At 31.3% G+C, this 14,079-nt stretch overlaps 1 protein-coding gene across 1 annotated transcript in view; it reads right to left on the bottom strand.

Annotated features, from left to right (window-relative positions):
• The window catches only part of Adss (adenylosuccinate synthetase), an 84,197-nt gene that overhangs the window by 51,996 nt on the left and 18,122 nt on the right, over nucleotides 1-14,079 (bottom strand). Inside the window, exons 2-3 of the mRNA XM_075367678.1 lie at nucleotides 10,480-10,582; nucleotides 3,262-3,392 (exon numbers count right to left, since the gene is read on the bottom strand). Coding sequence (XP_075223793.1) covers nucleotides 3,262-3,392; nucleotides 10,480-10,582 — 234 coding nt within the window. The remainder of the gene's footprint in view (nucleotides 1-3,261; nucleotides 3,393-10,479; nucleotides 10,583-14,079) is intronic.

The raw sequence follows: 14,079 nt of genomic DNA, 5'->3' as shown, positions 1-14,079 counted from the left end.
TGCTGCCTATCATAAGAGAGCTGCTTGACAGGCTGTTCACGAGGTGCCTTAGCTGGGGCTACTTCCCGACTTGTTGGAAAGTGGCTTTGGTGAGGGTGTTCTTAAAACCAAGAAAGGATCCTAGTGAAGTCGGCAGTTATCAGCCTCTTGCTGGTAATTGGCAAGTTGCTTGAAAGGCTGGTTGTGGAACGGCTCTGGGAAAGCATTGAGGTGAACTATTCTCTAAATCAAGGCCAGTATGGCCTCACAAAAGGGGTTGGCACCAAGGATTACATCTTAAATACTCTTGCTGAGGTGGAAAGCGCCGACTGTAAATATGTTTTGGCAATTTTTATAGACATAGAGGCAGCATTTCCTTCCTTATGAAGAAGTTCTGGCCTTTATGAGTTGGGGCGCTGCAATGTTACCGTAGCCCTACAGGTCGTAGTATGCGACTACTTCTCTGATCGCACGGCTCTGTTTAAGGATGTGCACCTAGTTGCAAAAGTCGTGTGCAAAAGTTGAAAAGTCTGTCACCAGGGGAAGCCCAAGGGCTCTGTTCTTGGTCCCTTGCTGTGGAACCTGCATTTGACGGATTTTTGGGGCTGACATTCCCAGAAGGGAACAGTCCAGGCTTTTGCCGATGACTATCTACAGTTAGTTCATAGTAACTCACAACCGCAGCTAGAAGACCGAGCACAGGCAGCTTTGTCAACCGCAGAGGGCTGGATGGACATTCAAAATTTAAAGATTTCTGTGCCCAAGATAAAGTTTATGCTTCTCAAGGGTGCAGAAAAATTATCATACAGTCAAAACCCCCACATTAAGTATAAAGGCTGTGTAATTAGCCGAGTTCGAGTTTATAAGTACCTAGGTGTTTTGTTTGATGAGAAGTTGCTGTTTAGCAACCACATTAGGCAAGTAGCGGCGGACACCGTCTCAGTGTTGCACAAACTTAGGAGGATTGCTCGGAAGGACTATGGGTTGTCTGGCCATCAAATGTACATGGTGTACCGAGGTGTCTTCGAAAGCATGATTTCTTATGTGGCGCTCGTTCGGGCGCATAGGTTGTGTATGAATAGGGCACTTGTTCAAAATTTAAGGAGTGCCCAGTGCAGAGCCTTAATTGTATGCACTAGTGTCTTTAAAACAATCTCCCATAGGAGACTGTTTTAAAGGATACCATTATATTGGGAAAGGCTCTCCCAATCGATTTAGTGGTGAAAGTCTGAGCAGCAATGTGGAGATTGTGAAGAGGTTGGGAGGCCAAGGTATTTGGGATGCGATTTTGGGCGGAGCCAGTATCGGAACGGGACGGTGATCACAATGCACCGAATCTAAATTTTGTTCAGTTGCCCATCTTCCGCCTGCAGTCTTGCAATGGAAGCATGGCAGCTGGAATGGGACACCACGACTAAAGAAAGATGTACAAGTTTATATGGGATCTGGGGGGATGGTATGCCTCGAGTTTGTTTTTAAGGACAATGAGTACCCAGGTGGTCACCAACCACGTTAATTTGAACCAATATCTGTTTCGGTTTCGCCTGATAAACGCTGTATGTCTGCGGGAAGGTCCAGTCAAATGAACATTTGATGTTTGACTGCCCTGCTCTTGGGGGGGGACAGAGACTGGGACACCCTGGAACTTAGAGGGCAATGGGAAAATTGGCCACTCACAAGTGGCGAGTCAATGTGGCAAGAGCCACATTGTCGGACCATATGGGAGTTCCTTGATGCGGTTGCTATGTTCAATTGACATCAGTAGTTTACTTCAGGGAAAGACTCCTAACACACTGCTGTGGGAAGCTAACCTTGAGATATATGGCTGACCACCAGCCAATTAGGCCTCCCAGTGCTTTAATTTGGTGGACAGGTATTTGCTGGCATTCAGCGACCTAGGTGTGGCAGCGAATTGCTGTTTAGACAAAGTAAATTTTAATTTATGAATGTCATATATATTTTTAGTAGTTGACAGAGCTGGTCCCTAAACTGTTTGAGGCTCAGTAGCCGTTTGTGATACATTCGGTCTTATGCTTTAGGATGGCCAAATGGGGTAGTGGCAGGAGAAATGCCAAGCAAACCAATCTTCTCACTGTACATTCTTAAAATGAACACTCTGTTAAAATCATAAATATACCAAAAGAAAGTATAAAACACTCTAAAAAATACTAAAACTTTTAAAAACAGGAGCTTGATATTTTTTCATATCACTGTTTACAGCAACACTAATGTCCTTATATGATCACACTAACAACACATGGTATTTGGTATGGATTGGATTTCAGTATTCTATCATTATTATAATGATGAAATCTTTCAAATAAATTTTATCAAAAAGATTGTTACAGGTTCAATTTCCCTTGGAAAGAACAATCATGAAATCAATTCTGGCAGAACAAAATCATAATTAATGTAACATGAAGTATGATCATAGAGAAAAACAGAGCACTTGATCATTTTATCATCTCATGGAATGTTCTTAGAGCATACACTATGTAAATGCAAAACTTCCTTCAAGAGTTTTTTAAAAATAAAAAGATTTTCTTACTGATACGTGAACTGCAAAATCCACAAACTATTACAAAATTTTCTTTACAATACTACAAAACTGTTATTTAGTAGTTATATATCACAATGCCAGATGGCACAAAATTTTATCCAAATGCTAATAGCAAAGGATAACAAGAAGATTATAAGATCCAAATAACGTAAATGACATTTGACAGAAGTATGAGAAACATGAGCCCAATTGTTAACAGTAGTGAGAAGATATGAAAAGAGGTTAGCATAATAAGTGTGATATCGAAGACTGAAAAAAGTAGATTTATATTTTTCCATTTTTCTGGTTAATAAATTAAAGAAGAATGCTGGGAAGAAGCAAAGATAAGAAGCCAAGAGAGATAGATCTAGGTAGAACATATGAAAAGGTGAATAGAGCAGGTATTAAATTCAGTGTGAAACAAAAAAATGATTGGATAAACAAAAGAAATATCTATTTGTAAAAAATTATTTACGTTATATTTTTTTTTTATATTTCATAACTTAAAGAATAAACTTTTTACTTTCAGGTGTCGATAATACTGTTTCCCTAGTAATTATAATTATAATTTAATTAGATCTTTGATTTAATGTAAATTCAATTACATTTAGTAAATTTATTAATTACTAAGCTATTTTACATATGTACGTGTCCATGTACATACGTGCATAAATGCAATAAAAATATATATTAAATAAATACAATATATACATCAAATTAAAATAAAAAGAGCAGGAAAATACCTGATGAAAATCAAATACAAGATGTGCTCTATCAGAGATTAACAAGCGATTCTGCCAACCTGTTAAACCTTTCTTTTCATTCTTCTCCAATTCATCGAACAACCCTGGTAAATGAATAACAACTCCATTACCTGTAAGCAAATAATATTATTTATTATCATAAAGGTTACTGTATAATTAAAGTATCGTGTAAGTAATTTTCAAAACATTCTTCAGGATCTCACACAATTATTATGGGACTTGGAAGAAATTTCCTGGAGATGGTTTCGACAGATGGTTTCAAAATTAGAATTAATTATTTCATGAAATATAAAAAAAATGAAAACAATCTTTCCTCGATAAGACCTAACTTGACAAGAACACAAATGCAGAAAGAATTAAACAAATAATGTACTTAGGAAGCATGTAAACAGAAAGTCAAAGCGAACAGTCTGTAGATGTGTTGGTTAGTATACTGGCTTCTATATCATATGGTGTTGCGTTCAATTCCAGGCAAATGTCTCAATTCACATCCTACTCGCCCCATCACATATTCCTCACTAAAAGAAAATCTTAACAGATACAAAATTGAAAAGGATACATAAAAAATCAGAATAGTAATCGCTAAGGTACAATTTAATATAAAAAAAACAATTATTACATTTATACTTATTAAGTATTGTAATTGAAATTATATCTGTTAGGAATGAAATATGGACACTAAAAAGACGGCACAAATAAAGACTAGAGAAATTTGAGATATAGGAATGGAGAACTTTAATGCGGTAGAATTAATTTTCAAAATAGAAAATAAATCACAAAGGGAAAAATTTCAAGCATCGAGTGGAGATCATTAGGTTCACTGAGGGTAAGAAAATAAGCTTGACATTAAGTTGTAACACTGCATGAAAATACAAAGTTTCTCTGCCACAATCAAATTAAGAATTTTTAATTTCTATAAAGAGTCCGAAGGAAGTTTCATGTTAATATATTTATATCTTTCGTAATTTATAAAAGAATACAGCACAAACCAACTGATGCGCTTCTTGGTAAATCTTTCATTAAAAAATGGCAAACTCCCTATTAACACCATAACCATCTACAATCATTCTCATAGCTCATAATGAGTTTTTAATCTACATTTTTCTGCTTTGGTAATAGTACCTTGTTAGAAACAGAATTTGAATGACAAGACTTCTTGTTGTCATCTTCCTCTATCTCTGTACAAACCAGATGAATATCTGCACATGAAAACATCAACTACCCCTCACATTCACTCGCTTCATTAACTGCGCTTCCTTAGATCTACTTTTTCACAGTTCAAAATAAAATCTGATACTCATTCTTATTTCTGACAAAATGTTTTCACTAGCTATACAATATGGTGCTGTTTTTGCTGCACGGTTAGCAGTGAAATGCAGTGATGCTAGATTGCAAATTAAGTAAAGCTCTACCGATTACACACATCGGTCACTAAATAGAATTCATGTCTTTGCAGACAAAATACTATCTCTTGATTTAACTCTCAAGTTGTGCAGGGCGATGAAAAAAAAATTCTTGTGCGGGTAATGATGGTACTGTACACATTTTCAAGTGAATATTTTTTTTTTGTTTTTAGCAATAGTTATTATTTTTATTAAACACGACCCTAATTGCTTCTTAGGATTTAATACTGAATCTTAGGCTTTCATCCCACAAAATAGTAGAACATTTTAAATAATTAAAGAATTAAATGTTTAAATTCTTTACTATTATAATTATAAGCAGTTACTTTATTCTGTATATTTGTAATTTTTTCATCTGAACCCAGACTTAACTTCTTCATTATGTGAAGCTATCAGAACCCATAACTTGCACACCCAAAAAAGTATAATTTTTTCAGCTATTGGTTGTAAAAATGTTATTTTCTTTGCTTTAATTTTTTTTAATTTTGCTGATTGCTGTGATCATTAGCAAAGTAAAGAATGTCAACGGCTTACATATTGTAAATATACCTTATGTTTTTTAACTTTGGTTACAAAATTTGACTATGACTGTTGACATTTTACTCGTACTTTAACAACCTTCAATTTCCTGGGTATTTTTACTAATGTGGGACGATTCAACAAGACCAGGCTCTCACCTTAAACATGCACTTTACTTGTACATTGTCATTCCTCTTTCCAATATTAATATTTTGGTCAGTTATTTTCATCAAGCACTGGATATCAGCTCGTGCTATCGACTTTTTTTCTGTGACCGTTACCTAGTGTCAGGAAATCAATCTACAGCCATAAATTTTATTTTTCATTTAAATTATATGAGAAATTATGTGTTGATATGACAATTTTTCCCTTTCTTTTAACTTGTGTGGTGTATAGCAATTTAAAATTATTTGTTGTTTTGTTATGAAATAAGAGAAAATAGAGGAAATTATAAATTTTTTATTCATATAAATAAATGTATAGGTACTTCATAAAGGATGTACAGGAAACACAAAAGGTGGTGCTAGAAATGACCGCAGTTATCTGAACTTACATCAATATTATTACAACAGTAAATAATATCTAAATCATTAAATTTGTTCGGTTCATACTGTGATTTTTATTTTGTTAATTATATTCAGCCACCTATATTACTTCTGATAATATTTGAATATAATGTTACAATATCTACGTTATTACTATCAGAAAATGTAATTATTATGTTAGAAGCTGTACAATAAGGTATACACATTTCATTTCTATATGTAAACTCGTTATTGTTATGAACATTATAAAACTTTTAGTTTTGTTTTTTGCAGTAGTAAAATCACTAAAGGATTTTGAGCGTCAAACAAAGATATTACAATCAGTAACAGCTGCAAACATACCCAGAAAAATTATTTTAAAGGGGAGTTTACATTAATCATCTAAGAAATAAAACAGTCAAATATTTCTCTCATTTATTAACTAATCACATTCTAATTATTTCATTGCAGAATATGAACACATAAAATCACTTACTTCCTTGACCTCAATACAATGAAAATAGATAACAAACGTGCATTTAAAACCGTAGTAAAACTGTTACGACATACACACACACATCCACATCATATGTAACCACCCTGTACAAAAGTAAAACATTTTTTACACGTTACATTATATTACATGGATAACAACTACACTGAAAACTCAAATTAGGTACAGGTTAACATATCTACAAACTCACATTTATAAACACATGGTACATGCAGAGCAAAATTAAAAACACCCTGGCAATAGAAGATACATAATTCTAATGTACACTTAATGATCATCATCTAAAATTACCCGCCATAAAGGTACCTTCACAACTTTCAAAACAACAAAAACACACCGAGTCATATACCAAACTAACAATAATAATTACTAATAAATCCAAGTGACCCAAAGGGTTACTAAGTTTTGAGAACCCCCTGTGTCAATGTGTTTGTAACACTCTTGAATAAACAAATTACATTGCAGTGATCTCACTAAATACTACATCCAGCAGACTGCATACTTACCTACAGTTACAAAGAACGTAAAAGCAAGAGTATTATTTTACTTTTGCAAATCATCTCGTAAAAAACAAAGATGCATAAAAAATATATATAAAAACTTGAAAATTTTACACGTACTAAATAAAAACCAAAATCTCAACAATTTGAATGTTATGAAATTAAAAACCTCAGTGAATAAAACATATTTTTGTAAGTGAAAGTCAGCATATATAGAATATATCACTCTGCTACACATTAAAGGCATTTCCTAACTTTTAAGATGAATGCCTTTTCTTCCAATAATTTCCATACAATTTGAAAGCAAATCGATTGCAATTACTTATTTTTAAGAATAAGTATCATTACTTTTTACCAAAGCATTGCATCATATAATGAAATCTCAGCATTTTATCCAAGCTTTAGTTAATCCCTCGCTAACAGTAAGTTATGCTGATTTCATATAAAAATTTTTTCCTAATTTTGGTCAATCGAATTAAAACCTGTCCATTTAATACGCAAATTTAATAAGCTGCAACATTCAATGTCAAAAATAACTTTAATGATTTAAAATAAAAATTAATAAAAACAATAAGACTATAATTTAATAAAATTAATAATAGTCTGTAACAAGCGATTTATAAAACCGATAAAATTTGTTTATTTAAAAAATTAACAGATAACTGTAAGAGGCTCATAATCTTAATTATTATCGATACATAAATGTAATTAAAGTTTGGATTTTATTATTTTTCTCTTTTAACACAAAAACAGTTTCATCATTCACCGAAACAACAAACTGTAAACGGGTAAAGATTACAGACTGTTATAATAATTTACAATCTACACACACCCATACTGTGTGTATAAAGGTGATAACACAAAAGTACATATTAACCCTAAAGTCTGAATTCACTAAACTCATTAGATATATGTTTTATTTACAAATATAAAAATAAAAACAATTTCTTTTTATACCAGGATAACAAAAATTATAAATATACACAAATAAACAATTTAAAGAACTTGCAAACAAATTCAGCAAAAAGAAATTTAGACAAAATAAATTAATAATACTGTACGCTAAATCGAAAGTTTAAATTTAAGTATAAAACAATATTAAATTTTTCAATTGAAACTATTAACAATCGAAACTAAGTAAGCAATTTAGCGATGAAAAGAACTGTTAAATCTAACAATTTTAAACTCAGAAACATATGTAGAAAATTTTCCAATGAAGTTATCTAAAAATACATTTATTCTCTAAAACGTATGTTATCTGAGATTAAAGTAACTATCTATCTTGTGCTCTTATGCCTTTATTCATTCAATTATGTCCTACAGCTACACCGCATTTCAATATGTTTACAGATACTTAAATTACAACAATGTACGCGTACAATCTTCTTGAGTAATGTACACCCTTTTGAATTTTATCATCAACATTTCAACTTGAACAATTATCTTACGGTTCCTTGTAAGCGATCACTTTAAGTACTCTATATTGACTGTCAGCACACTCTTACATAAGCAGCCTGCTTCTTATACGAAAGTAAGAATACATTTTTGAATAAATCACTGCACATCAGCGTTTGAAAAAAATCCCTATTACATTTCTTTAAAATATCTTCACCGATAAGCATTGGCTCACAAATATATTTAAAAACCGATTAAGACTTGTTAACCGATTAAACGTTAACTACTAATGTATTTAACAATTTTATCTTGAATTAATTTTTTTCCGTAATCCAAAGTTAATGTACATGATACTACACGATTTGCTCTTTAACAATAATCTCTTAACAATCTGCTCTTTAGTAACGTGGAATTACAATATGTTATATACACTTATTATATTGTTCTGTGTTTTTAGTTATTCCTTAATGACGCTTCCTGAACTTCACTTTACGAGTTCATGTGAAAACTAAATCAAAATAACAGTAGCAATACTGCAGCACAATTTTAAGAATATCTGTAATCAATACCTATTACATCCTGCTGCATCGTATTACCGAGCGATAAGACAATCTCTTACCGTTCATGTATTCCTACTTGACAATCCAACCGCTTTATAACTCTTTACTGGTCGTAATGGCAAATTTTTTTTAATCACATTATTACTACTTTATTGCTTTTTTATTTCAACGAGAATGAAATAATAAAATGTTCGAGCGTGGAACTAAAAACAAGTCTGTTGAAAAGAAATTTTCCATACGATTAACAATGTAAATCAGCGATGAAAATTTTTTAATTATTTATAGATTCCTTTAAAGGTTATAGTGATTTTTTAAATGTTAGCGACTCAAAAAATACAGATTAAATACAATAAAACAATTCTACTTTGTTTCAATAATTGTGATAACGGCAGTATTTTTTTATAATAAGAATTTTTTACTGTGCCGATACACTTTTTTAAAAATAGTGGGCTTTTATAGTAATCTAAAGATATTAATCTATTACTGTGTCGGTCGTTTATAATTTTAAAAGTCAACATTTTTGTTCTAATGTTAATATTTTTCTGTAGAGTATATAATAATAATCTACTACACCAAACATTTCCTAACTTTTTTTTACAAACATCTTAATTATCAGAAAAGGTAAATTACACACCATCGCTTAAATTTTTTGAACAGAATACAGCATTTTAAACTTTTTGTCGAAACGTGTTATAATTTTCATTCAAGTCTAATGCGGTATCATTCGTGGTTTAACACGGCGCTGTGCATCTGAGTAAATGCATTAACCGTATCGACAAGGTTCTGAAGTACTTATCTCACAGTTACATTTAATAAAATTATAATTTGTCTACCGGATAAGAAAGCGATTTTCCTAGTGACAATTGTTACGATTGATATTTCTAAATTAAACGTGGCAAAATATTTTTAACTTTTATATAAAAGTTACAGTAACTTTTAACTTTACAATTACTTTTTAACTTTTACAGTTAAAAAGTTATGTTTTTACAGTTACTTTTTAACTTTTATTGAAAGTTACAGTAAATTTGTACAGATCACTATTTTGACAGTTAAGTCAGGGTAATATGGATATTTAGAAAAGCCGTCGGTTGTGATATCGGTATTTTTGAGAAGCAAAATATTATTCTGACCGAATATATTTAGGAAAATGCTGAAGGTAATGAGACGATAAATTTTACAAACAAATTTTCTAAGCGATTTTAAGAAACTTCAATTTTTGACCGTAATGCACTTCAGTTAAGCGTATTCGATTACAGATACAAAATGAAACGGATAACAATGTATTAAGCATTCTGAATTCTATATGACACAGACCCTTGAAGTCAAGCGTATCACAAAATCTGACTTAACTCCTCATAAAGCAGCTTTAAGAAACTAAAACTTTTCTTATTACGATAACGTCAATACTACAAATTACTATGACAAATGACTGTACAATATTATAAATGGTTTTCAGCTTTTTAATCTGAAACGGCTCATTTTTAGAAACTTAATTACCCACCGTCCGATTCCAAAACAATGGCTTTTAATAATAAACGAGCAAATAGCACTAGGGAGTTATTTTTATACCTCGTTCGTTATCTTTATCTTAACATATTTAGCGATAATTCCTGATGATCGTTCAAGATCGGCCTGGAAAACCCGTACTGTGAAACGTTGAAATCGCATAAATAGTTTGCGATGAAATAAGAAACGCTATTAATAAAAAACGACAAATAAAATATATCGCTTTGAAAATACTAAACCTAAAAACAGATTATCGTTAACTCATAACATACTAACCTATAACAGATTTACACAAAGGATTGATTATTCCACTAGGTAACAAATGAAAATCGTATTCTCTATCTTCAACAACAACAGTATGGCCGGCATTATTTCCACCCTGAAAAAAAGTCAGTAAAAAACCATCATAAAAATATTCATATATATGTTACTAAATATGAATACGTATGCGGTTACTGCATACATACATAATAAAGAATAAAACATAATATAATGCAATGTTCTGTACCAAAAGTCACGTTATTATTGTTATAATACAAAAATTATATAGTGACGCTCGCTAAAAAAAAAAAAAACAGAGCATAACACTTTCTTACACTACATAACAAACCGTTAACAGACAATCTGATGTAAAGTTTTTCAACATTTCATATTTTTTACGCATTAAAAACGTAATTTTTTCCATATAGAATCTGGTATATAGAACACATCGATTGAATTACAATTTACATTAGATATTGAAAGTAAATCTCTGCCAAATTAAACGTGCAGATAGTATCACAAATAAACCGATTGACGATTCTAAAAAATAAAAGGTGTTAATATTACATTATATAAAAATTAATTATAACAAACGACAAGATCACAATAGTTGTGAATTACATTTGTAAATCGTTTATTTTAATTTCCATCTTTCCAGTACCTATATTTATTTCTGCAGTCCAATTATTACTTTACCGCTTATTATTTTTAACCGATTACTTACAACCGTTAAAATATATTACGTACACATTTTAACATCATTTCTACAGGGAGAACTCTCTGTTATAAAGTATCGTGCGTTAAATGTAGAATATAAAATAAGTATTTATAATTTTCTTGCCGAATTAAATAACCGGAGTGACTCTTCGCTTTTCTTCGATAACATTTCATCGGCGCAATTCAACATGTTGCTTTTCTTACAGGCCCATTTTTTTTCAATTTTTTGGGGTTAGGCAGTAATTTTATGTCCAGATGGCTTTCCTAATGCCAACCTACTGCATACAGGTAAAGCAGTGTGAATTTATAACGTGTGAAAAAACCCGTCGCTGTTAATGGTTTTTTAAAGGCTGTATCTTTTAGAAGATTTAAAAATTACAAAGATTCATAAAAAATATATATATATTTTTGGGTTATAATTAATGTTTAACTGACTTTTATTGTAAGAAGGAGTTCTTGATTTCCTTTCTTCCTTAAAGAAAAGAACAGAACGCTAAATGTTTTGTTTTTTCTTTACGTGCGTTCAGGTTTTACATCGTAAAACATTCTCGATGGATATAATACAGACTTCAAAAAACGTTTGATACTCCGATTCAAAAGGTAGTCGTAATAATTTTGATTTTAATTATTCTGCCGTAAAATCTTTTTACGTTCTGTAGTTATAATCCGGGTCTGCTGCGTTTAATTTTTAATAACGATCTATCCACCGTTTTAAGCCGACAACGTAAAGATACGGTAAACATTTATAAAGCGTTTCTGAGTGCGTCTCTCTAAATGTAAGTTCGTAAAAATATATTCGTACAAAAGAAACTTTGTTCCTTTTAATATAGGGCCTTCCAAATTTCTGCAAACTTTTTTGGCCCAAACTTGTTTTTTAATGAGGATGTTAATTATTTAGTCGGCAGATCCAATAGGATGTTACAATTTATTTCGAGAACATGCTCTTCCTTATGGGGTCGGGGGGCAATGCTTTCGGTTTATAGTGTCTTGGAACATATATATATAGAACTTCATTATGGAATCCGTATTACAGTCTTAAATTAAAAAATATTTTATGATTTTTTTACATTCAATTTATTTCCAAAGATTCAGGATTTCTTGTTCGGTGGATTTTCCGACTTCTCAGCCAAAATCTTTGTAGATAGGCTGTATGTTTAGTTTAACCTTACAAGTACTATACCGTACTATTTTTAAACGTTTTTACTTACGTTTGTAAAATATTATGTAAACCGGAAGGCTATAAACGATCGCGTCAAGAAATCAAAAAAACTCTTCGGAGAAGTCCTGTTTGCCGGCATAATGTTTACATCTAATATATAAATTAAAATAAAATAGACGCTTCTACCGAAAATAATTTCAAGGATTATTTTTTATTTCGTAAATGAAATTTTCTCTGCCGTTGTAAGTTTTCCAAAACCTTAAGCGGTTTTTTTAAATAAAATATTACATTTTGTTTTTTTGCTCGACGATATCGCCGCATAAGCTTGAAGCTTGCGCATGAGATACGGAAATGGAATTTTTCAATCTTCCGATGAAAGAGAGACGCTACCGCTCCGCCGTGGAGATCGGCGAGTTTACGTACACTATTTGAAAGTATTTTTAATCTTTTTGCCGACATCTCTGCTTAGTGTCGTTTACGAATATCGTAATCATATACAGAGCCTAACACATACATATTATACAGCCCTATCGTGCACAGTATATATGATAATAGCTACAGGCCGACTTCATTTTTAGTCGCACGAATGTTCATGCGAAATTTAAAAAAAAACGTACTCCTGCATTCCATCCAAAACACCTTACCCGATGCTTGAAATCAATTTCTTGTTTACCTGCGCTGTTTGTTTTATTTTTATCGAAACGCATTTCTCACCTACGCGTTTCTTACGTACGGTTAATTTTTTCAATAAGTAGTTTTTTTAAAGGTCTTTCCCTACTTTAAATAAAAATAAAACTAGGAAATGAAAAAATAATACGAAACGCGAGAAGTTTTCAATTCTTATTTAAATTTCGACTCGTTAAATTCTCCGTAAAATTAAGAAATGCCGATCGACGTTATAATTCGTCACCTTAATTTGCAAACATTAACGTTAAAAATACTGGAAAAGTATTACGGTCCGTTTTTGTTTATTTCTACTCGCAAACAAACGCGTACGGTAATCTTCTATTACGCTAAAAACTATTACTTACATTTATTCGCAAAGTAATTATTTTTATTTAAATTATTTTATACGCGTAAACAAAGCAAACTCATCGCTCAAACCGATCAAATCGTCCGTTAAAAAATTATTAATTTCAATAATAAATATACTCTTCAAAGTAAAGCGCAAAACCCGAACGAAAAACAAAATACTATTATTTAGATGATCGTAAAAAATTCCACCGCACGTGATAACTTACAGACGTTAAATGACAAATACTTTTTAACCTCGCTATTAACAAGGAAAAATTATTTTAATTATATTCAAAGTACGACGGCTATTGGCAGTTAACACTAAATAATTTGGCAAGCGATCAGATATACAACAGCAAGTTAAATGATAATTTGTATTATAATATAATACCGCAGTAAAGCTTAATAATAAACCGAATAGGCTATATAAAATTATACCGATTTCGTTTCTCTAATGCAGTCACGGTTAACTTTATACGCGATCTGTTGCGAATAAAAGTAATTTAATTTAAAAATAAGAACCGTATTTAATTTCTAGGCTTCGTTTTAAATTTGTTCGACATCTTTCTTTATATTTTCTAGTTTTTGTATTAAAGTAATTTTAAGGCCGGAATTAATATTTATAAAAAAAAATATATTTGTAATTTTACGACATTTGTACGACCAATTTACGTACAATAATTTTGAAAAAGCGTTAACTATATTTAAAAAAAAAAACTTGTTTT

Source organism: Lycorma delicatula, chromosome 5 (genome assembly GCF_047948215.1).
Source record: "Lycorma delicatula isolate Av1 chromosome 5, ASM4794821v1, whole genome shotgun sequence".
NCBI classification, from domain to species: domain Eukaryota; kingdom Metazoa; phylum Arthropoda; class Insecta; order Hemiptera; family Fulgoridae; genus Lycorma; species Lycorma delicatula.
The sequence above is the reverse complement of the archived record's forward strand: the minus strand, read 5'-3'. Positions and strand labels throughout refer to the sequence as shown.